The sequence below is a fragment of the Drosophila teissieri genome, chromosome 2L (genome assembly GCF_016746235.2).
Source record: "Drosophila teissieri strain GT53w chromosome 2L, Prin_Dtei_1.1, whole genome shotgun sequence".
NCBI classification, from domain to species: domain Eukaryota; kingdom Metazoa; phylum Arthropoda; class Insecta; order Diptera; family Drosophilidae; genus Drosophila; species Drosophila teissieri.
In genome coordinates this window covers 12,600,840-12,626,703 of record NC_053029.1, presented here as the reverse complement: position 1 = coordinate 12,626,703, position 25,864 = coordinate 12,600,840, and the positions used below count along the sequence as shown (strand labels likewise).

Genomic DNA, 25,864 nt, shown 5'->3' with positions numbered 1-25,864 from the left:
GAATTCGTAATTAAATTTCCAATCAAACTGTGTTTACAAAAAAACATGATTTTTTTTAATTTTTTTCCAATTTTTATGATGATTTTTGGATTTGTCCGAAAATCGATTTTCTGTTTTTTGCGATTTAAATATCAGTATTTTGATCAAAACATTCGAAATATGGGTCCAAATATGGAATGTCATATCTCGTTGAATTCGTAATTAAATTTCCAATCGAACTGTGTTTACAAAAAAAAATGAATTTTTTTTTTAATTTTTTCCAATTTTTGATGATGATTTTTGGATTTTGTCCGAAAATCGATTTTCTGTTTTTTTGCGATTTAAATATCAGTATTTTGATCAAAACATTCGAAATATGGGTCCAAATATGGAATGTCATATCTCGTTGAATTCGTAATTAAATTTCCAATCGAACTGTGTTTACAAAAAAAAAATGAATTTTTTTTTAATTTTTTCCAATTTTTGATGATGATTTTTGGATTTTGTCCGAAAATCGATTTTCTGTTTTTTTGCGATTTAAATATCAGTATTTTGATCAAAACATTCGAAATATGGGTCCAAATATGGAATGTCATATCTCGTTGAATTCGTAATTAAATTTCCAATCGAACTGTGTTTACAAAAAAAAATGAATTTTTTTTTAATTTTTTCCAATTTTTGATGATGATTTTTGGATTTTGTCCGAAAATCGATTTTCTGTTTTTTTGCGATTTAAATATCAGTATTTTGATCAGAACATTCGAAATATGGGTCCAAATATGGAATGTCATATCTCGTTGAATTCGTAATTAAATTTCCAATCGAACTGTGTTTACAAAAAAAAATGAATTTTTTTTTAATTTTTTCCAATTTTTGATGATGATTTTTGGATTTTGTCCGAAAATCGATTTTCGGTTTTTTGCGATTTAAATATCAGTATTTTGATCAAAACATTCGAAATATGGGTCCAAATATGGAATGTGATATCTCGTTGAATTCGTAATTAAATTTCCAATCGAACTGTGTTTACAAAAAAGAATGATTTTTTTTTAATTTTTTCCAATTTTTGATGATGATTTTTGGATTTTGTCCGAAAATCGATTTTCTGTTTTTTTGCGATTTAAATATCAGTATTTTGATCAAACATTCGAAATATGGGTCCAAATATGGAATGTCATATCTCGTTGAATTCGTAATTAAATTTCCAATCGAACTGTGTTTACAAAAAAAAATGAATTTTTTTTTAATTTTTTCCAATTTTTGATGATGATTTTTGGATTTTGTCCGAAAATCGATTTTCGGTTTTTTGCGATTTAAATATCAGTATTTTGATCAAAACATTCGAAATATGGGTCCAAATATGGAATGTGATATCTCGTTGAATTCGTAATTAAATTTCCAATCGAACTGTGTTTACAAAAAAAATGCATTTTTTTTTTAATTTTTTCCAATTTTTGATGATGATTTTTGGATTTTGTCCGAAAATCGATTTTCTGTTTTTTTGCGATTTAAATATCAGTATTTTGATCAGAACATTCGAAATATGGGTCCAAATATGGAATGTGATATCTCGTTGAATTCGTAATTAAATTTCCAATCAACTGTGTTTACAAAAAAAAATGAATTTTTTTTTAATTTTTTCCAATTTTTGATGATGATTTTTGGATTTTGTCCGAAAATCGATTTTCTGTTTTTTTGCGATTTAAATATCAGTATTTTGATCAAACATTCGAAATATGGGTCCAAATATGGAATGTCATATCTCGTTGAATTCGTAATTAAATTTCCAATCGAACTGTGTTTACAAAAAAAATTAATTTTTTTTTTAAGTTTTTCCAATTTTTGATGATGATTTTTGGATTTTGTCCGAAAATCGATTTTCTGTTTTTTTGCGATTTAAATATCAGTATTTTGATCAAAACATTCGAAATATGGGTCCAAATATGGAATGTCATATCTCGTTGAATTCGTAATTAAATTTCCAATCAAACTGTGTTTACAAAAAAAAATGAATTTTTTTTTTAATTTTTTCCAATTTTTGATGATGATTTTTGGATTTTGTCCGAAAATCGATTTTCGGTTTTTTGCGATTTAAATATCAGTATTTTGATCAAAACATTCGAAATATGGGTCCAAATATGGAATGTCATATCTCGTTGAATTCGTAATTAAATTTCCAATCGAACTGTGTTTACAAAAAAAAAAGAATTTTTTTTTTAATTTTTTCCAATTTTTGATGATGATTTTTGGATTTTGTCCGAAAATCGATTTTCTGTTTTTTTGCGATTTAAATATCAGTATTTTGATCAAAACATTCGAAATATGGGTCCAAATATGGAATGTCATATCTCGTTGAATTCGTAATTAAATTTCCAATCGAACTGTGTTTACAAAAAAAAATGAATTTTTTTTTAATTTTTTCCAATTTTTGATGATGATTTTTGGATTTTGTCCGAAAATCGATTTTCTGTTTTTTTGCGATTTAAATATCAGTATTTTGATCAAAACATTCGAAATATGGGTCCAAATATGGAATGTCATATCTCGTTGAATTCGTAATTAAATTTCCAATCGAACTGTGTTTACAAAAAAAAATGAATTTTTTTTTAATTTTTTCCAATTTTTGATGATGATTTTTGGATTTTGTCCGAAAATCGATTTTCTGTTTTTTTGCGATTTAAATATCAGTATTTTGATCAGAACATTCGAAATATGGGTCCAAATATGGAATGTCATATCTCGTTGAATTCGTAATTAAATTTCCAATCAAACTGTGTTTACAAAAAAAAATGAATTTTTTTTTAATTTTTTCCAATTTTTGATGATGATTTTTGGATTTTGTCCGAAAATCGATTTTCTGTTTTTTTGCGATTTAAATATCAGTATTTTGATCAGAACATTCGAAATATGGGTCCAAATATGGAATGTCATATCTCGTTGAATTCGTAATTAAATTTCCAATCGAACTGTGTTTACAAAAAAAAATGAATTTTTTTTTAATTTTTTCCAATTTTTGATGATGATTTTTGGATTTTGTCCGAAAATCGATTTTCTGTTTTTTTGCGATTTAAATATCAGTATTTTGATCAAAACATTCGAAATATGGGTCCAAATATGGAATGTCATATCTCGTTGAATTCGTAATTAAATTTCCAATCGAACTGTGTTTACAAAAAAAACATGATTTTTTTTTTAATTTTTTCCAATTTTTGATGATGATTTTTGGATTTTGTCCGAAAATCGATTTTCTGTTTTTTTGCGATTTAAATATCAGTATTTTGATCAAAACATTCGAAATATGGGTCCAAATATGGAATGTCATATCTCGTTGAATTCGTAATTAAATTTCCAATCGAACTGTGTTTACAAAAAAAACATGATTTTTTTTTAATTTTTTCCAATTTTTGATGATGATTTTTGGATTTTGTCCGAAAATCGATTTTCTGTTTTTTTGCGATTTAAATATCAGTATTTTGATCAAAACATTCGAAATATGGGTCCAAATATGGAATGTCATATCTCGTTGAATTCGTAATTAAATTTCCAATCGAACTGTGTTTACAAAAAAAAATGATTTTTTTTTAATTTTTTCCAATTTTTGATGATGATTTTTGGATTTTGTCCGAAAATCGATTTTCTGTTTTTTTGCGATTTAAATATCAGTATTTTGATCAAAACATTCGAAATATGGGTCCAAATATGGAATGTCATATCTCGTTGAATTCGTAATTAAATTTCCAATCGAACTGTGTTTACAAAAAAAAATGATTTTTTTTTAATTTTTTCCAATTTTTGATGATGATTTTTGGATTTTGTCCGAAAATCGATTTTCTGTTTTTTTGCGATTTAAATATCAGTATTTTGATCAAACATTCGAAATATGGGTCCAAATATGGAATGTCATATCTCGTTGAATTCGTAATTAAATTTCCAATCGAACTGTGTTTACAAAAAAAAATGATTTTTTTTTAATTTTTTCCAATTTTTGATGATGATTTTTGGATTTTGTCCGAAAATCGATTTTCTGTTTTTTTGCGATTTAAATATCAGTATTTTGATCAAAACATTCGAAATATGGGTCCAAATATGGAATGTCATATCTCGTTGAATTCGTAATTAAATTTCCAATCGAACTGTGTTTACAAAAAAAAATGATTTTTTTTTAATTTTTTCCAATTTTTGATGATGATTTTTGGATTTTGTCCGAAAATCGATTTTCTGTTTTTTTGCGATTTAAATATCAGTATTTTGATCAAACATTCGAAATATGGGTCCAAATATGGAATGTCATATCTCGTTGAATTCGTAATTAAATTTCCAATCGAACTGTGTTTACAAAAAAAAATGAATTTTTTTTTAATTTTTTCCAATTTTTGATGATGATTTTTGGATTTTGTCCGAAAATCGATTTTCTGTTTTTTTGCGATTTAAATATCAGTATTTTGATCAAAACATTCGAAATATGGGTCCAAATATGGAATGTCATATCTCGTTGAATTCGTAATTAAATTTCCAATCAAACTGTGTTTACAAAAAAAATGAATTTTTTTTTTAATTTTTTCCAATTTTTGATGATGATTTTTGGATTTTGTCCGAAAATGGATTTTCTGTTTTTTTGCGATTTAAATATCAGTATTTTGATCAAAACATTCGAAATATGGGTCCAAATATGGAATGTCATATCTCGTTGAATTCGTAATTAAATTTCCAATCGAACTGTGTTTACAAAAAAAAATGAATTTTTTTTTTAATTTTTTCCAATTTTTGATGATGATTTTTGGATTTTGTCCGAAAATCGATTTTCTGTTTTTTTGCGATTTAAATATCAGTATTTTGATCAAAACATTCGAAATATGGGTCCAAATATGGAATGTCATATCTCGTTGAATTCGTAATTAAATTTCCAATCGAACTGTGTTTACAAAAAAAAATGAATTTTTTTTTTAATTTTTTCCAATTTTTGATGATGATTTTTGGATTTTGTCCGAAAATCGATTTTCTGTTTTTTTGCGATTTAAATATCAGTATTTTGATCAAAACATTCGAAATATGGGTCCAAATATGGAATGTCATATCTCGTTGAATTCGTAATTAAATTTCCAATCGAACTGTGTTTACAAAAAAAAATGATTTTTTTTTAATTTTTTCCAATTTTTGATGATGATTTTTGGATTTTGTCCGAAAATCGATTTTCTGTTTTTTTGCGATTTAAATATCAGTATTTTGATCAAAACATTCGAAATATGGGTCCAAATATGGAATGTCATATCTCGTTGAATTCGTAATTAAATTTCCAATCGAACTGTGTTTACAAAAAAAAATGAATTTTTTTTTAATTTTTTCCAATTTTTGATGATGATTTTTGGATTTTGTCCGAAAATCGATTTTCTGTTTTTTTGCGATTTAAATATCAGTATTTTGATCAAAACATTCGAAATATGGGTCCAAATATGGAATGTCATATCTCGTTGAATTCGTAATTAAATTTCCAATCGAACTGTGTTTACAAAAAAAAATGAATTTTTTTTTTAATTTTTTCCAATTTTTGATGATGATTTTTGGATTTTGTCCGAAAATGGATTTTCTGTTTTTTTGCGATTTAAATATCAGTATTTTGATCAAAACATTCGAAATATGGGTCCAAATATGGAATGTCATATCTCGTTGAATTCGTAATTAAATTTCCAATCGAACTGTGTTTACAAAAAAAAATGAATTTTTTTTTTAATTTTTTCCAATTTTTGATGATGATTTTTGGATTTTGTCCGAAAATCGATTTTCTGTTTTTTTGCGATTTAAATATCAGTATTTTGATCAAAACATTCGAAATATGGGTCCAAATATGGAATGTCATATCTCGTTGAATTCGTAATTAAATTTCCAATCGAACTGTGTTTACAAAAAAAATGATTTTTTTTTTAATTTTTTCCAATTTTTGATGATGATTTTTGGATTTTGTCCGAAAATCGATTTTCTGTTTTTTTGCGATTTAAATATCAGTATTTTGATCAAAACATTCGAAATATGGGTCCAAATATGGAATGTCATATCTCGTTGAATTCGTAATTAAATTTCCAATCGAACTGTGTTTACAAAAAAAAATGAATTTTTTTTAATTTTTTCCAATTTTTGATGATGATTTTTGGATTTTGTCCGAAAATCGATTTTCTGTTTTTTTGCGATTTAAATATCAGTATTTTGATCAGAACATTCGAAATATGGGTCCAAATATGGAATGTCATATCTCGTTGAATTCGTAATTAAATTTCCAATCAACTGTGTTTACAAAAAAAAATGATTTTTTTTTAATTTTTTCCAATTTTTGATGATGATTTTTGGATTTTGTCCGAAAATCGATTTTCTGTTTTTTTGCGATTTAAATATCAGTATTTTGATCAAACATTCGAAATATGGGTCCAAATATGGAATGTCATATCTCGTTGAATTCGTAATTAAATTTCCAATCGAACTGTGTTTACAAAAAAAATGAATTTTTTTTTAATTTTTTCCAATTTTTGATGATGATTTTTGGATTTTGTCCGAAAATCGATTTTCTGTTTTTTTGCGATTTAAATATCAGTATTTTGATCAAACATTCGAAATATGGGTCCAAATATGGAATGTCATATCTCGTTGAATTCGTAATTAAATTTCCAATCGAACTGTGTTTACAAAAAAAAATGATTTTTTTTTAATTTTTTCCAATTTTTGATGATGATTTTTGGATTTTGTCCGAAAATCGATTTTCTGTTTTTTTGCGATTTAAATATCAGTATTTTGATCAAAACATTCGAAATATGGGTCCAAATATGGAATGTCATATCTCGTTGAATTCGTAATTAAATTTCCAATCAAACTGTGTTTACAAAAAAAAATGAATTTTTTTTTTTTAATTTTTTCCAATTTTTGATGATGATTTTTGGATTTTGTCCGAAAATCGATTTTCTTTTTTTTGCGATTTAAATATCAGTATTTCGATCAAAACATTCGAAATATGGGTCCGAATATGGAATGTCATATCTCGTTGAATTCGTAATTAAATTTCCAATCGAACTGTGCTTACAAAAAAAAAATGCATTTTTTTTTTAATTTTTTCCAATTTTTGATGATGATTTTTGGATTTTGTCCGAAAATCGATTTTCTGTTTTTTTGCGATTTAAATATCAGTATTTTGATCAGAACATTCGAAATATGAGTCCAAATATGGAATGTCATATCTCGTTGAATTCGTAATTAAATTTCCAATCGAACTGTGTTTACAAAAAATACATGATTTTTTTTTAATTTTTTCCAATTTTTGATGATGATTTTTGGATTTTGTCCGAAAATCGATTTTCTGTTTTTTTGCGATTTAAATATCAGTATTTTGATCAAAACATTCGAAATATGGGTCCAAATATGGAATGTCATATCTCGTTGAATTCGTAATTAAATTTCCAATCGAACTGTGTTTACAAAAAAAACATGATTTTTTTTTTAATTTTTTCCAATTTTTGATGATGATTTTTGGATTTTGTCCGAAAATCGATTTTCTGTTTTTTTGCGATTTAAATATCAGTATTTTGATCAAAACATTCGAAATATGGGTCCAAATATGGAATGTCATATCTCGTTGAATTCGTACAAAAAAAAATGAATTTTTTTTTTAATTTTTTCCAATTTTTGATGATGATTTTTGGATTTTGTCCGAAAATCGATTTTCTGTTTTTTTGCGATTTAAATATCAGTATTTTGATCAAAACATTCGAAATATGGGTCCAAATATGGAATGTCATATCTCGTTGAATTCGTAATTAAATTTCCAATCGAACTGTGTTTACAAAAAAAACATGATTTTTTTTTTAATTTTTTCCAATTTTTGATGATGATTTTTGGATTTTGTCCGAAAATCGATTTTCTGTTTTTTTGCGATTTAAATATCAGTATTTTGATCAAACATTCGAAATATGGGTCCAAATATGGAATGTCATATCTCGTTGAATTCGTAATTAAATTTCCAATCGAACTGTGTTTACAAAAAAAATGATTTTTTTTTAATTTTTTCCAATTTTTGATGATGATTTTTGGATTTTGTCCGAAAATCGATTTTCTGTTTTTTTGCGATTTAAATATCAGTATTTTGATCAAAACATTCGAAATATGGGTCCAAATATGGAATGTCATATCTCGTTGAATTCGTAATTAAATTTCCAATCAAACTGTGTTTACAAAAAAAAAAATTAATTTTTTTTTAATTTTTTCCAATTTTTGATGATGATTTTTGGATTTTGTCCGAAAATCGATTTTCTGTTTTTTTGCGATTTAAATATCAGTATTTTGATCAAAACATTCGAAATATGGGTCCAAATATGGAATGTCATATCTCGTTGAATTCGTAATTAAATTTCCAATCAAACTGTGTTTACAAAAAAAAATGAATTTTTTTTTAATTTTTTCCAATTTTTGATGATGATTTTTGGATTTTGTCCGAAAATCGATTTTCTGTTTTTTTGCGATTTAAATATCAGTATTTTGATCAAAACATTCGAAATATGGGTCCAAATATGGAATGTCATACCTCGTTGAATTCGTAATTAAATTTCCAATCAAACTGTGTTTACAAAAAAAAATGATTTTTTTTTAATTTTTTCCAATTTTTGATGATGATTTTTGGATTTTGTCCGAAAGTGGATTTTCTGTTTTTTTGCGATTTAAATATCAGTATTTTGATCAAAACATTCGAAATATGGGTCCAAATATGGAATGTCATATCTCGTTGAATTCGTAATTAAATTTCCAATCGAACTGTGTTTACAAAAAAAACATGATTTTTTTTTAATTTTTTCCAATTTTTGATGATGATTTTTGGATTTTGTCCGAAAATCGATTTTCTGTTTTTTTGCGATTTAAATATCAGTATTTTGATCAAAACATTCGAAATATGGGTCCAAATATGGAATGTCATATCTCGTTGAATTCGTAATTAAATTTCCAATCGAACTGTGTTTACAAAAAAAAATGAATTTTTTTTTTAATTTTTTCCAATTTTTGATGATGATTTTTGGATTTTGTCCGAAAATGGATTTTCTGTTTTTTTGCGATTTAAATATCAGTATTTTGATCAAAACATTCGAAATATGGGTCCAAATATGGAATGTCATATCTCGTTGAATTCGTAATTAAATTTCCAATCAAACTGTGTTTACAAAAAAAAATGAATTTTTTTTTAATTTTTTCCAATTTTTGATGATGATTTTTGGATTTTGTCCGAAAATCGATTTTCTGTTTTTTTGCGATTTAAATATCAGTATTTTGATCAAAACATTCGAAATATGGGTCCAAATATGGAATGTCATACCTCGTTGAATTCGTAATTAAATTTCCAATCGAACTGTGTTTACAAAAAAAAATTAATTTTTTTTTTAATTTTTTCCAATTTTTGATGATGATTTTTGGATTTGGTCCGAAAATCGATTTTCTGTTTTTTTGAGATTTAAATATCAGTATTTTGATGAAAACATTCGAAATATGGGTCCAAATATGGAATGTCATATCTCGTTGAATTCGTAATTAAATTTCCAATCGAGCTGTGTTTACAAAAAAAATGAATTTTTTTTTATTTTTTTCCAATTTTTGATGATGATTTTTGGATTTTGTCCGAAAATCGATTTTCTGTTTTTTTGCGATTTAAATATCAGTATTTTGATCAAAACATTCGAAATATGGGTCCAAATATGGAATGTCATATCTCGTTGAATTCGTAATTCAATTTCCAATCGAACTGTGTTTACAAAAAAAAAAGAATTTTTTTTCCAATTTTTGATGATGATTTTTGGATTTTGTCCGAAAATGGATTTTCTGTTTTTTTGCGATTTAAATATCAGTACTTTGATCAAAACATTCGAAATATGGGTCCAAATATGGAATGTCATATCTCGTTGAAATCTTAAGTAAATTTTCAATTGAACTGTGTTTACAAAAAAAATTGAATTTTTTTTTAATTTTTTCCAATTTTTGATGATGATTTTTGGATTATGTCCGAAAATCGATTTTCTTTTTTTTTGCGATTTAACTATTTAAATAAACCGCTTTTCAAATTGTTCGTTACAAAATGAAAAGATTTCCTTTTATTTGCTCCGCATACTACCCCCAAAAGCAGGCTATTCTTACTGAGCAACAGTTGCGTTGAGTCATTTTTCGAGTGCGCATTTTTATAATTCCCAACTGGTTCTGACCGTTTGCTCATGGAGACCCTGTTCGCTTGCCGTTTCAAGTTATTTCTTCTCGGCGATCTGGAAGCGATCTATTATTTTTGTCATTAATTGTGTAAATTTTAATTTGTAGAAATTGCTCGCTATCGGTCAGCTTGAACCTTCATCATTCCTTCGACCAGTAGCGAGAATTGAACTTGTACTGTCCAACAAAGAATAAGTCAAGTCGTTAGTTGTTTAAAAAGTAGTCATGGCGTCTCAGCGAGCGCATTTATTCGCCCGGCGCCACCCACAAGTGACTATTATATACCGTTCCCGGGTTTGTGATACTGATATCCCGCGGGGCATGAAGCAGCTCAAAGCCCACGTGGCCGCGAGCTGATAAGAGCAGATTTTTGAAAAGAGCCATAGTATTCCCAGTGAATGTTTGCCAGCCTCTGGGACAGGCCACCTGGCTCACCCGAGCGTTAGTGTTTGTTTTTATTAATTTTTTTTGTTCAACATTTATTTTCGTTTTAGTTTTTAAAATATATAATTTTTCCAAAATATTTTATTTTTTTCTTTTTTAAATTTTTTATATGTATTTATTTTTAGGAATGTTAGTTTTTAGTTTGAGGGAGCTCCACTTGGCAGGGTGAACTGCCTGATCCCGGATACATGCTCCACATAAATGTCCCGGGACCACCTGATGGTGTCGGCCACCATCAGTCTGCGCATCAGGCCAGCATAAAACCTGGGTCCCACGAGCCCAAGGCTCCGACAATGAATGCCTCCAGTTTTACCTGGTATCCCATGGCGCGCAGGGCTTCAGCTTGGGGGCGGTATTTTTCTTCCTTCTCGCCCGTCGCGTTATCAAACGCTTCAGCCCCGTTCTCGAACGGAACAGTCACGTCAACTATGACGATTTTTCTGCTCCGTTCGTCGCGCCATAGCGTGGAGAGCTTCGCCACCTTCCCCTGGTCGGGTTTATTTAGGAGGATGGTCAGGAACTCATCCTGAGCTGCACACCTGAGACGTTGGATGAGTTGGGACCTGGAGTTCGAGTCGGTGGCCACTGGTCGGTTTCTTTGTCCTCTACTCTCGACCAGTAGCTCACCTCCTCTCCAGGCCCAACGCACCCCCAGATGCACAGCTTGCCTTTTGGTGGCCATCCTCACCCTCGACCAGAATCCGGCGTCGCCAAAGCTGGCTGTCTTCCCGGATAGAGTGGAGCCTGAGAGAAAGTGGGCCATCTCGTCGCCGGATGGCTCCCGGTTTATTTTTCGTTTTACCGCTTCTCTCAGGCCCTCTGCGGCAGATACAGCCATTTTTTAATGTGTTTTTTTATGACTGTATCCAGATGACGCAGCGGGGCCCGCAAGGTGGCACCACTTCGTAGCACGAAGTCAAGCTTCGGTGCCACGAAGGTGCGGGCCGCGTCGATCTTTTGCCACTGGGCGAGCAGCGAGTCATCTATCTTGGCGATGTCCCCGACTATCGCTTCCATCGCTGCCCTGGGTGTTTGGTCCACGTCTAGACCCACGGGGATGCCGAGGTATTCGTAGGCATCCCCCTCTGTCATAGCCGGTATTGGCGTGCCACGGACGAGGAAGCCGGTCTGCACTGCCTTCCGCAAGGATTTCTTCCCCGTGAGGTGCAGGGTCGCGCTCTTCCCGGGGTTGAAGTGCAGACCGGCTTCTATTGCGGCGTCGTCCGCAGCACGCAGCAAGGACCTCATCTCCTCTGGGGAGCTCGCAATTAGCACCAAGTCATCGGCGTACGCCAGCGTGCTAATGCGGCTCCCGTAGAGCTGGTACCCCGCGTTGACGGTTTTGATTTTGCGAAGTACCCGCTCTATTGCCATGTTGAAGAGGATTGGGCTGGCTGGGCAGCCCTGTCTGACCCCCGCTTCGATCGGGATCTCTTCCGACATGCCATCAATGGTTTTGGCTGTGGTCGCGGCGCCGGTGGCCAGCTGGTGGATTATGGTCCGGATCCTCGAAGGGATCCCCATACCGGCGACCGCGCCAGCCCATGACGAGGTCCTTGCCTTGACGTCTGCTTTCCTCCAGCACTTGGCCAAGAACAAAATTGTGTTCATGGCAGCCTTCGTGCTGGAGGAAGCCTTTTTGCTCCTCGCTGAGCCTTTCTCCGTTTGTGAGGAACGCCGTCAGCCTGTCTGCCATGACGGCCGCGAACAGTTTGGGGATGGTGTCACCCATGGAAAGAGGCCTCCAGTTTGACAGGTCAGTTCTGTCCCCTTTCTTGTGAATTAAGACCGTTCTGGACTTTTTCCACAGATCGGGCAGGCGTTAAATACAGCCGTGAGCATGGAGGCCTTCGGGTCTGTCTTCTTCAAGTTTCCAAAGGTGACACCATCGGGACCCGGCGCAGAGCTGTGCGCCCTTCTCAGGCGTGCGAGCACCTCCTCCTGTGTGAGGGGACTCACGAGCGCGTCCACGAGGGCCTCTTCTCCTGGCACGCACCAGGCGGCCAATCGAAGGGCCGCACACGCTCGTCGCCATTTCTGGCGAACATCCGGCTGAGATGGGCGTACTAAGCTCGATTGGTCCTGTATATTTGTTGGATCCTCTTCGCTGCGTCTGCCAGTGCTTGCGGTCCGCGCCTACCCTGTGAGGTGGACTCGGGCTATTGCGTGTGGGTGATGAAATTACTACTTCGGGGGGGTTGTACTGGGCTATTGACAGTATGACAGCGACCTAGTGGGATGCATCCCGGACGCATCCATGCATATGGAGCAACGGAAGGGTCCCACGAAGGGGTAGGCAAATACGTGCACTCGCTGAGACGCCATGACTACTATTTTTATAGTTTAAAGATAATAGATCGCTTATAATAATTTGACTTTTACAAATTTTATATAACATTTAGACAATACAAAAAAAAAACAAAGATAGTAGAACGATTCAGGACTCTCGTAAAAACATAATAAAAAGAACAGACTTCCCACTACACTAAAACAGATAAGAACAGATTAAGAAAATTAGCCATATGGCCAGTAAATGTTTGCCTGCCTCTGGGGCAGGCCGGGTTTAGTGTTGGTTTTTATTATTATTAATATTTTTTTTTTCCAAATGTTGTATTTTTATTTTTTCTTTTTCAAATTTTATATTATTATTTATTTATTTATTTTTAATTTTTATTTTTTAATTGGAGGGAGCTCCACTTGGCATGGTGAACTGCCTGATCCCGGAAACATGCTCCACATAGATGTCCCGGGACCACCTGATGGTGTCGGCCACCATCCCGGAAACATGCTCCACATAGATGTCCCGGGACCACCTGATGGTGTCGGCCACCATCAGTCTGCGCATCAGGCCAGCATAAAACCTGGAGACACCCAAAGTCTTGAGGACCCTTTCGTTCTTAGGGTCCCACGAGCCCAAGGCTCCGACAATGAATGCCTCCAGTTTTACCTGGTATCACCTGGTATCCTCCTGTGTGAGGGGACTCACGAGCGTGTACACGCGGGCCTCTTCTCCTGGCACGCACCAGGCGGGCCAATCGAAGGGCCGCACACGCTCGTCGCCATTTCTGGCGAACATCTGCCTGAGATGGGCGTACACAGCTCTGCCTGGCAGATCGCAGGGGGGAGAGGACTGCCCCAGGACTTCTCGCATGGCGCGAGGTCGATTGGTCCTGTATATCTGTTGGATCCTCTTCGCTGCGTCTGCCAGTGCTTGCGGTCCGCGCCTACCCTGTGAGGTGGGCTTGGGCTATTGTGTGTGGGTGATGAGATGACTATTTCGGGGGGGGGGTTGTATTGGGCTATTGACAGGGGAAGATTGGGTGTGTAGGAGGCGATTCAAATGCGGCCGTTCTCTCTTCTTGTCACAAACGAAGTGTTCTTTATTTCTTCGTTCCGTTCCTTCTTAGCCTATTACATGTATGTATTGGTGTGTCAGTTGCTGATCGTGCGAACGGGACGCACAAAGTAGTGTCCGTAAGCACGATCTTAACATTAGCGTAAAATTGTACTTAAAACTAAGAGTATGTATATCTAGGACTGTATGTACAATCACTGTGTGTATGTTACGGTAGTGTGCCTGCTTGCTACAATCGGCCATCCTGACCGGAGAGCTCCTGATCTCTACAAACATGTTAACTTTTACTTTTGTTTATCCATGGGCGCATATTTGCTACTGCCCAAACTCCCTTGTATGGAAGTCTAGACTGTTGAAAACCTTCAACGTCCTCCACGACATACCTATCGTTACGCAAAACTTTTGTTATTCTATATGGACCTTTGAACTTGGGGATTAATTTTTTGGATACGCCTATATGCGAGTCGAAATTCTTGATCATCACCAAATCTTCTTTTTCATACTTATAAGGATCTTTCCTTTTCGAGTCTGTTCGTAACTTGTTGTATTCTTGCAATTTATTGATGTTTTTGCCAGCATTTTCTCTAATTTTCTCAAAATTTATGTCATCATTTGTTTTATTTATTTCTTCTAACCTTTCTTTTAAACTATCTATAACTCTGCCTTTTTGAGATACTCCAAACAGAACTTTACTTGGATGTTGGTTAATTGATCTTTGCATTGTATTATTTAACGCATATTCGACCATTTCTAAAACAGTGTCCCAATGCAGTCCTTTGTCTGGTTCAGTTAACTTAGCTATAATGGGACCTATGCTTCTGTTCACCCTTTCGACCTGACCATTAGCCTGTGGAGAACCGGTAGCTATCTTTATGTGTTTTATTTCACTTTCTTTCAAGAAATCTTGAAATTCCCCAGAGGTAAAACATGTCCCGCGGTCCGAAATAATACATTTTGGCCTACTGTAAGCCCTAAAATAGTCCTTTAATGCAACTATTGCTTCCTTTGATTTTGTTGTTTTTGCAGGATATAGTCTTACGAACTTTGTAAACGCGTCTATAATCACTAATATGTGTTTGTTCGACCTACTTTTATCAACAGGACCATAATGGTCTATATGTACTACATCAAATGGAATATTTACTTTGGGAATGTTGTGAAGGAATCCCTCTTCTTTTCCAGACTTTTCAGAATAAGCTATACACTTCAAACAATTGCTAATGTGTATCTTGCATTTCTCTCTAACTTTGGGAAACCAATAGCTTTTTGAAATAACTTCTACCATTTTGTCTATTCCAACGTGTCCTAATTGATCATGATAATTAAACAACACGTGGCTTTCCATTTCGTTCGGTACATAGAATAAGAGAACTTCCTTATCCTTCTTTCGATAAACTATTCCATTACGCATTTCGTAACCTTTGAGTTCTGATTGTTGTAGCTGTTTAGCTATCGTTTTGATCTTCTCGTCTCTGCTTTGACAAATAATTAAATTTTCCTCAAAAGAGTTACAATCAATTGTTAGTATGTTTGTATTTCTACTTAGTGCATCTACGTGCTGCATGCGCTTACCGGACCTATGTTCTAAGATGTAATCATAATCTTGTAGAAACAGCGCCCACCTGGCTATTCTTGGACTTAAATCTTTTTTATTTAATGCTAGAGTAAAAGCACTACAATCTGTGACTATTTTGAACTCAATTCCTTGAAGATAAATCCTAAAACGTTGCAAAGAGTAAATCACCGCGAGGGTTTCTAATTCGAAACTGTGGTACTTTGCTTCAACATCAGTCGTTCGTTTTGAAAAGTAAAATACTGGATGAAACTTATTGTCTTTCTTTTTCTGCATAAGAATAGAACCGAACCCTAAAGCGCTAGCGTCGCAATGTAGTTCTGTTGGATCTGTAGGGCTGTACAATGCTAAAATAGGAGCTTCTAGAAGATTTCTTTTTAATGTTTCGAAACAATCTAACTCTGTCGCACCGAAATCGAATTTTCTATCTTTTCGTACAAGATCGTATAAAGGTTTTGCCTTTGTTGAAAAATCTTTTACAAATCGTCTAAAGTAGGAGCACAACCCCAGAAAACTCTGAACTTCATGAGTTTTTGTCGGCATTGGAAAATCTCTTACTGCTTGCATGCCTTTTGAATCTGGTTTAATACCATCACCTGATATTACATATCCTAAGTACTTTATTTCACTTTGAAGGAATTCGCATTTGTCTATTCTTAATTCCAGTTTGTTATCTACTAATCGCTTAAACACTTCTGTTAGTATTTCTATATGGCTTTTACTATCTTTTGTTGCTATCAAAATATCGTCCATGTAAATGAGGACCTTGTCCTCTTTTACCAAATCTGCGAAAATTCTATTTACAAATCTCTGAAAAACTGCGGGGGCATTTCGTAAGCCGAACGGCATTCTGAGCCATTCGTACTGTCCCATAGGTGTAGTGAACGCGGTGTATTTAATTGAGTCCTCGTGCATATGCACGTGAAAGAACCCGTTTCTAAGATCTAATTTGGTGAAAATTACTTTTTCAGAAAGTTTATCAATAAGGTCGTCTATCAATGGAGTAGGGTAGTTGTCTTTTAGCATGTTTTTGTTGAGAGTTCGATAGTCAACGCACATTCTTAATTCTCCTGACTTTTTCTTAACTAGAACAATTGGTGATGCATATTCTGACTCGCTTGCACGTATAATCCCGTCTTTTAAGTAATCGTCTAATAAATTCTGAACTTGACTTTTTTCTGCATATGATAATCGCCTTGGAGGATAATTGAATGGTTTTGTGTTGTCAAAATTAAGTTTCATTTCCCATTTTACTGCTGGGATTTCTGGACGTTTCGCATTCACATAAAGTTTATCAAATACGTCTATTAATCTGTTTCTTAGATTCGATTCACACTTCTCGTTAATATTTAACTGACTGCATTCTATTGGATCGGGGTATTCAATTGATAGTATTTCTAATCCGTCATAAGGACTACTTGTTTTGCTCTCATTTCCATTATTTATATTAATTGAACACTTATTTCCATAATTTTTGACATTAGCCACGTCATTTTCAGATTTTCTATCATTTAAACCATTATCTTCAGAATTTTCATTATTTAAAACAGCATTTCCGGAATTTGAATCATAATTTTCACAATATCTATCGTTTGCAATAAAATTTTCAACATTTCTATCATTTGAACGATCATTTTCACAATGTCTATCATTTGCAATAAAATTTTCAAAGTTTCTATCATTTAAACAATCATTTTCGCAATGTCTATCATTTGAACTATCTTTTTCCCTAACAATCTTAAAATTACTAATTTTCATAAAATCTCTTCCCAAAACTGTTCCATATGCCATCGATCTGTCTGTCACAATTAGTAACTCAAAATTTAGAATTTCTTTATTGATAATAACGAAACATGATATTTTTCCAATTATATCTAAAGGGCTACCGTTTAAGCCAAAATAATTTTTAAGAATCTTTCCATTTAACGTAATATCTTCCTTTTTCAAAATTTTTTCGACGTATGACTTCTTTATGAAACTAATTGGACTTCCAGAATCGATTAGGCATTCTAAAAACAGGCATTCATTAGGTTTTGAACTAAAATAAATCTTAAACGGTCTTACATATTCGTTGTCGGATACGAACTTCCTCTCAGTGCAGTTGTACACCAGATGATCCTTACTGCCACATGCGTAGCAGGCTCCATACTCGCGCTTGGGCTTGCGGCAGTCGGCGGCGAAATGCCCAACAGCATTGCAATTGAAGCACCTTTTTGGAGGCGCCGAACCAGGTTCCTTATCGAACGAAACCTTAACACGTCCAGCCGGAGAAAGTAGCGGTTTACGTAACGAGACCTTGGCAAATGCGTGCAACATCTGCGCAGACGAATTAAAACAGTGCATGTGTGCCTGTTGTCGTAGAAGGGAGTCGGGAATCCCTTCAATGATGTTGTCGATTAGCTCCTCATCGTCTATTCGAATCTGTGTAGCCAACAGCGTTTTTTCTTTGAAGTATGTGGAGAAATCTTCCGACGGTTTCCACTTGCGCTCTTGAAACTTGCGTCGAGATATTATTTTGCTCTCCTTACCGTGGAAAGCTTCACCAAGTTGAAATAGAAGTTCTTGAACCGGCAAAGTCAGCAAACGTTCCGAAGAGTGCAACCAAATTTGAGCATGGTCCTTTAATTTGGACATCACTAGCATGCGAATTACATCGTCGCTTAACTTAAACATTTTTGAGACCGCGTTGAGCTGGGCGACCCATGTGCTAACATTGAGTTTGTTGTTAGAAGCACCGTCGAATATCGGAATCATTTCCTTGGCCATTGCTAGCAATGTTTGTTTATTTACAAATGCTTCCTCCGATCTGGCATCTCCGCCAGCGACTTCTTGATCTTGAGTGGCATCCTTGTGTTGATTTGGTTTGGCAACACTGCTTCGAATTAGTGGGGTAGCCTTGTTATGACCCGATGTGGCAGCGCTGTTTTGATCCGATGTGGCAGCGTTATGGCGTCGAGCAGATTCCAATTTCAACATTTCGTTTTCCAATTGGAGCAGCCTTAGTTGACGCTGCATGGCGTCGAACTGCGTAGAAACTTCTGGAAAATGTTCCTCGCGTGCCAACTCCGAATCGCGATGATTGGTAGATGTTGAGGGCCTGGCGTCGTCATGAACATTCATGCTTTCAGCATTGGTGCAGTGTTCGCTGCTTGGCGGCACCACTCCAGCGGCGGCGTCCTCGATCATGCTCCTTGGGCTTTCCATGTCGACCTCTGGTGCTGACTCTCCGACGATTTCGTGCTCCAAATCATTGTTAGCGATTTCGCCTTCTAATTCGCCAATCACCGGGCAAACTCCTCGGGCTTCTGGGGGCACACCGTTCAATCGCGCCGCAAGCGTGGCCTTGTTACCGCTTTTCTGCATGCTGAGCTTTTCACACCAATTGCGCAGTTCTGCTGCTGTATAATCGTCCGCACCGATGGTTTCCATTTGATTATATTTAAAGATATTGTTTTTACTTTGCTTCGTAGGTTGAGTTTTTTGTGAAAAAAAAAATTCACAGTAATCCCACTTCTGAATTTGTAGGAGGCGATTCAAATGCGGCCGTTCTCTCTTCTTGTCACAAACGAAGTGTTCTTTATTTCTTCGTTCCGTTCCTTCTTAGCCTATTACATGTATGTATTGGTGTGTCAGTTGCTGATCGTGCGAACGGGACGCACAAAGTAGTGTCCGTAAGCACGATCTTAACATTAGCGTAAAATTGTACTTAAAACTAAGAGTATGTATATCTAGGACTGTATGTACAATCACTGTGTGTATGTTACGGTAGTGTGCCTGCTTGCTACAGGTGGCTATTGAACGGCACGACAGTGGCCGTGGCGTTCCGGGCCTGCCCGCTGTGGCCGTGCTGGTGGGTCTTTCGGGGGTCCTTCTGCTTGGAGACCTAGTGGGCCGAGACTCCCAGACCGGTGCGGGAGGGGGTCGTCATCCTGGTGGTGGTCGGCGAACGGGCCGGCGCGGACGAGATCGGCGAACGGGCAAGCACGGACGAGGACGGCGAACGGGGCGGTATAGACGACATCGGCGGCTGGTTGCCGGTTCTCAGGAGCCGTCTCGTCACACCCGTTATTTGACCCGTGGGGGCAGGGGGAACGTTGCGGGCAGGCGGCCGTTGCGGGGCTGGTGATGGTGTCCGCGCAGCGGTCGGTGCACTCGGGGCCATCTGTCGTGTTGGTGTTATGGGGGCAACAGTCCTTCCAGTGCGTCCACTGGCACCCATGACAACGGGGCTCAGCGCAGAATGGGGCCTGTTCCCGGGAAGCATCGCGCGTCACAGGGCTCAGCGCTGACTGTCTCAGGGAGGGGGCGGGGAGTGGTAGAGCAGGGTTCGGGGCTGTGGCTGCTTCCACGAGCATCCTGTGGGCGTCTGTGGTGGTCTCGGGGTGGCTCGCGGCCACATGGGCTTTGAGCTGCTTCATACCCCGGGGCATATCAGCGCCACAGACCCGGCAACGGTATGTAATAACCACTTGTGGGTGGCGCCGGGTTATGTGCTGATATGCCGCAGCGTATGTGCCGTATTCGCCCAGCGACCTAGTGGGATGCATCCCGGACGCATCCATGCATACGGAGCACCGGAATGGTCCCACGAAGGGGTAGGCAAACACGTGCACTCGCTGAGACGCCATGATTATTGGAATTTTAGAGATATTTGATCGCTTCTTTAACTTTGTTTAAAAATTGTATTTAAATTTTAAAATTTTATTTAGAATTTTATTTAAAATTTAGACAATGAATTACAAAGACCAGGACTTTTTCGTAAAAAACATAATAAAAAGAACAGACTTCCCACTACCCATAAGGCCGAGAAGCGAAGAAGAAGGCCGACTTTGATCTTAGCCGTAAGGCCGAGAAGCGAAGAAGAAGGCCGACTTTGATCTTAGCCATAAGGCCGAGAAGCGATCTACACTTTGATCTTAGCCATAAGGCCGAGAAGCGGTTTTTATAGTTCTGATATCGGACTTATTAAACCGACCAAGCTTCATGACCATGGAAATGACAAATGTTTAACTACCTAGTGAAGTAACCACTACCAAGAAATCTCAACGAGCTTCGAAAGGACACAAGAAAGCATCAAAATCCCATTCTAAGAATAGCCGAGGCAGAATGGAGGCACATCGTCAAACTACGGGACAGAAAACGAATGAAAAATACTACGAGAAGATAAAAGACGAGTTGTATGCCGGAACAACACCGGATGAAGTAGATCGCCGACTTAAAGAAATTGCCAATATCAAGGCAATGATGATATCCATAACAAGTCGTGGCGTTGGAGTAAACTTGAATTATGCGTTGTTTACTTCTCTATCATACAATCAGAGCACAGTTTCCCCAGATTTGTACGCTCTTTATCGTGTCTGTCTTGCGGTATTTGAGTATCGTGTGATACTTGTTCAGGAGAACTACCCACTGCCACGTTTCAACGATAAAGCGGCAGTGCTGACCCGTAGTGCCGAGTTCGACAAGTTGTGTCGAGCGGTGATCTTTCTACCAGGACCTGTGAGGAAGGTTCTTGATTGCATTGGAATAGTAAAAGTTGGCACACTTTGTTACATTCCTGTAATCTCAGGTCCATTGATTGACAAAAATGGGATAACGGTACCAATGGCTGAAAACGTCTACTACAGTAACTTACGTTCTGTGGTGGTATCATTATCGACTCCCGACACCCCAGTAGAGTACAGGCGGAAGTTTTACATCAATTCCACCATTCCCAGAGCAGAGTGGGATAGGAATAGGGTTGTTGATAATATATCAAAATATCAATATATCGATATTTTTTTCTGTAAATGATATATTTATATCGTGATATTTTTTTGCCCAAATATCGGTATTGTGATATTTTTTTTTGATATTTTTCCTTCGGTCACTCCGATTGCGACGCTTTTACCGAGTACACGTGCACGTGACAAAATGAATATAAAATCAAATTACATCGAAATAAAAAACGGGACTGCAAAATGCAAACTGTGCGAAAGAATAATAAAAACCAGTGGAAACACTTCAAACATGTCCTCGCACCTTAAAAATAAACATAACGATGTTTTCGTAAAATGTGCGAAAAAGAAGGTATGTGCATATGGCATATGTATGTATGTGTGTGTATGTTCAGATTTCAGAAAGTTCAAAATTCCACTGAAAATAGACGATTCTACTGAAAATCGAAGAACAAACGCGTACATACACGTGGCTCACAACATAGATTAATTTATTTTTATTCTTAGCTGTCAACAAACTTCGAAAATGTTTTCACGATAACCGAGTCGTTTAAGACTGCTGAGGCGTTTAAAGGTAAGTGTGTTTTAAACCTGTTTATAATTTAAAAATACTTTTATTATAGATGACGGTTTCAAAACCAAAGAAATCACAGATGCAATCGTTTTTATGATTTGCAAAGACAACATGACAGTGCGGTGTGTAGAGAAGGAAGGATTACAAGGGCACCAGAAAAAATGTGTGCCGCATTTTAAAACTTTACTTATTACTTGTTTCTTACTTCTTCTTACTTGTTTTCTTATTCTTATTTTGGATAAAATTAAGCGAATCGTGATGCACTTTAAACATAGCACGGCCATGATGGACCTACTGAGAAAAGCGCAAGCGGATGAGGGCACTCCGGAAGGGAAAATAAAAACCCTAGTCCAAAACATAGACACCCGGTGGAACTCGTGTCTGGACATGATGCAAGCGTTCCTCAACCTAGCGAACAAAGTCGCAGTAATTTTAATTAATAAATCTGAACACGCTAAGGGACTTCCCGAAATGTTGAATTCATCAGAAATTACTATATGTAGGGAACTATGTAGTCTCCTTCAGCCACGGAGCAAATAAGTGGTGAGCAGTACGTGACTGTTAGCTTAGTAATTCCTCTGATAGCTTTGATATGAAATCAAATAAACAAATTAAACATGGAGACAGAAGACGGAAAGCGCGCCAAGGAGGCGTTCGTACAGATACTAATTATTTAAACTTTTACAGATTTCCGAAGTCGACAGCTCTCAGGATTTGGGGGACTTCATGAGCTGCCATAACAGCTCCATTGCAAAAGAGTTGGACGATCAGAACAAGGAGAGCAAGGAGCTTTAACTATATTTTAGCTTGCCCCAAGCTGCTTGGGAAAGCAATCCCATCGAAGTATGGAAAGGCCACAAGGCAACAATGCCGGGCCTTTACCGCTTGGCCATGAGATACTTAATAACTCCGGGAAGCTCAGTGCCTTCAGAGCGGTTGGCGTCCGCCATAAAATGTGTAGTGTGCGACGCACAAAGCCGGATGACGGACAAACACATTACTGAACGAGTGTTTTTAAAATCTCTGAATTCTAAGTTTTGGCATTAACATATGAAATGTATTATTATCTGTAAAATTATCCGTATTATTATTATTATGATCTCTATAAGACATTCATGAATTTAAGTTATGATATATTAAGTTTAAATGAAAATATGAAATGAAATATGGAAATCAAGTTAATAAGAAACTTTTATATTTTTATTGTGCGGGGAAAATATTTTATTTGAAACAAAAAAATATCAAAAATATCAATATATCGATATTTTTTGTGATATTTAAAATATTATCATCATTTTGTTTTGATACAAAAAATATCATCGATACGATAATATACAGGACCAATCGAGCTTAGTACGCCCATCTCAGGCAGATGTTCGCCAGAAATGGCGACGAGCGTGTGCGGCCCTTCGATTGGCCCGCCTGGTGCGTGCCAGGAGAAGAGGCCCGCGTGTACACGCTCGTGAGTCCCCTCACACAGGAGGATACCAGGTGATACCAGGTAAAACTGGAGGCATTCATTGTCGGAGCCTTGGGCTCGTGGGACCCTAAGAACGAAAGGGTCCTCAAGACTTTGGGTGTCTCCAGGTTTTATGCTGGCCTGATGCGCAGACTGATGGTGGCCGACACCATCAGGTGGTCCCGGGACATCTATGTGGAGCATGTTTCCGGGATGGTGGCCGACACCATCAGGTGGTCCCGGGACATCTATGTGGAGCATGTTTCCGGGATCAGGCAGTTCACCATGCCAAGTGGAGCTCCCTCCAATTAAAAAATAAAAATTAAAAATAAATAAATAAATAATAATATAAAATTTGAAAAAGAAAAAAATAAAAATACAACATTTGGAAAAAAAAAATATTAATAATAATAAAAACCAACACTAAACCCGGCCTGCCCCAGAGGCAGGCAAACATTTACTGGCCATATGGCTAATTTTCTTAATCTGTTCTTATCTGTTTTAGTGTAGTGGGAAGTCTGTTCTTTTTATTATGTTTTTACGAGAGTCCTGAATCGTTCTACTATCTTTGTTTTTTTTTTGTATTGTCTAAATGTTATATAAAATTTGTAAAAGTCAAATTATTATAAGCGATCTATTATCTTTAAACTATAAAAATAGTAGTCATGGCGTCTCAGCGAGTGCACGTATTTGCCTACCCCTTCGTGGGACCCTTCCGTTGCTCCATATGCATGGATGCGTCCGGGATGCATCCCACTAGGTCGCTGTCATACTGTCAATAGCCCAGTACAACCCCCCCGAAGTAGTAATTTCATCACCCACACGCAATAGCCCGAGTCCACCTCACAGGGTAGGCGCGGACCGCAAGCACTGACAGACGCAGAGAAGAGGATCCAACAAATATACAGGACCAATCGAGCTTAGTACGCCCATCTCAGGCAGATGTTCGCCAGAAATGGCGACGAGCGTGTGCGGCCCTTCGATTGGCCCGTCTGGTGCGTGCCAGGAGAAGAGGCCCACGCGGACGCGCTCGTGAGTCCCCTCACACAGGAGGAGGTGCTCGCACGTCTGAGAAGGGCGCACAGCTCTGCGCCGGGTCCCGATGGTGTCACCTTTGGAAACTTGAAGAAGACAGACCCGAAGGCCTCCATGCTCACGGCAGTATTTAACGCCTGCCCGATCTGTGGAAAAAGTCCAGAACGGTCTTAATTCACAAGAAAGGGGACAGAACTGACCTGTCAAACTGGAGGCCTCTTTCCATGGGTGACACCATCCCCAAACTGTTCGCGGCCGTCATGGCAGACAGGCTGACGGCGTTCCTCACAAACGGAGAAAGGCTCAGCGAGGAGCAAAAAGGCTTCCTCCAGCACGAAGGCTGCCATGAACACAATTTTGTTCTTGGCCAAGTGCTGGAGGAAAGCAGACGTCAAGGCAAGGACCTCGTCATGGGCTGGCGCGGTCGCCGGTATGGGGATCCCTTCGAGGATCCGGACCATAATCCACCAGCTGGCCACCGGCGCCGCGACCACAGCCAAAACCATTGATGGCATGTCGGAAGAGATCCCGATCGAAGCGGGGGTCAGACAGGGCTGCCCAGCCAGCCCAATCCTCTTTAACATCGCAATAGAGCGGGTACTTCGCAAAATCAAAACCGTCAACGCGGGGTACCTGCTCAACGGGAGCCGCATTAGCACGCTGGCGTACGCCGATGACCTGGTGCTAATTGCGAGCTCCCCAGAGGAGATGAGGTCCTTGCTGCGTGCTGCGGACGACGCCGCAATAGAAGCCGGTCTCCACTTCAACCCCGGGAAGAGCGCGACCCTGCACCTCACGGGGAAGAAATCCTCGCGGAGGGCAGTGCAGACCGGCTTCCTCGTCCGTGGCACGCCAATACCGGCAATGTCAGAGGGGGATGCCTACCAATATCTCGGCATCCCCGTGGGTCTAGACGTGGACCAAACACCCAGGGCAGCGATGGAAGCGATAGTCGGGGACATCGCCAAGATAGATGACTCGCTGCTCGCCCAGTGGCAAAAGATCGACGCGGCCCGCACCTTCGTGGCACCGAAGCTTGACTTCGTGCTACGAAGTGGTGCCACCTTGCGGGCCCCGCTGCGTCATCTGGATACAGTCATAAAAAAACACATTAAAAAATGGCTGTATCTGCCGCAGAGGGCCTGAGAGAAGCGGTAAAACGAAAAATAAACCGGGAGCCATCCGGCGAAGAGATGGCCCACTTTCTCTCAGGCTCCACTCTATCCGGGGAGACAGCCAGCTTTGGCGACGCCGGATTCTGGTCGAGGGTGAGGATGGCCACCAAAAGGCAAGCTGTGCATCTGGGGGTGCGTTGGGCCTGGAGAGGAGGTGAGCTACTGGTCGAGAGTAGAGGACAAAGAAACCGACCAGTGGCCACCGACTCGAACTCCAGGTCCCAACTCATCCAACGTCTTAGGTGCGCAGCTCAGGATGAGTTCCTGACCATCCTCCTAAATAAACCCGACCAGGGGAAGGTGGCGAAGATCTCCACGCTATGGCGCGACGAACGGAG

The 25,864-nt window shown here is 37.6% G+C and overlaps 2 protein-coding genes across 2 annotated transcripts; one reads left to right on the top strand and one right to left on the bottom strand.

The window, feature by feature from the left end:
* Window positions 1-17,119: 17,119 nt before the first annotated feature.
* LOC122617668 lies at window positions 17,120-18,217 on the bottom strand. Its single transcript, XM_043793610.1, has 2 exons — window positions 17,631-18,217; window positions 17,120-17,575 (listed from the first exon to the last, which is right to left on the bottom strand). Exons 1-2 carry the CDS (start codon window positions 18,207-18,209, stop codon window positions 17,567-17,569), a joined length of 588 nt encoding a protein of 195 aa, XP_043649545.1. The 5' UTR covers window positions 18,210-18,217; the 3' UTR covers window positions 17,120-17,566.
* Window positions 18,218-21,453: 3,236 nt separating this feature from the next.
* On the top strand, window positions 21,454-23,029 carry LOC122626538. The gene is made up of 3 exons (XM_043806836.1): window positions 21,454-21,635; window positions 21,791-21,857; window positions 21,907-23,029. Exons 1-3 carry the CDS (start codon window positions 21,480-21,482, stop codon window positions 22,395-22,397), a joined length of 714 nt encoding a protein of 237 aa, XP_043662771.1. The 5' UTR covers window positions 21,454-21,479; the 3' UTR covers window positions 22,398-23,029.
* The last annotated feature ends 2,835 nt before the right edge of the window (window positions 23,030-25,864 follow it).

Bases quoted from the DNA above. Each gene is read 5' to 3' on its own strand.
- LOC122617668 (XM_043793610.1), bottom strand. From the start codon at position 18,209: ATGCTAGTGATGTCCAAATTAAAGGACCATGCTCAAATTTGGTTGCAC.
- LOC122626538 (XM_043806836.1), top strand. From the start codon at position 21,480: ATGAATATAAAATCAAATTACATCGAAATAAAAAACGGGACTGCAAAA. The intron at 21,636-21,790 runs GTATGTGCATAT...TTTTATTCTTAG, and splicing joins TAAAATGTGCGAAAAAGAAG to CTGTCAACAAACTTCGAAAA. The intron at 21,858-21,906 runs GTAAGTGTGTTT...CTTTTATTATAG, and splicing joins GACTGCTGAGGCGTTTAAAG to ATGACGGTTTCAAAACCAAA.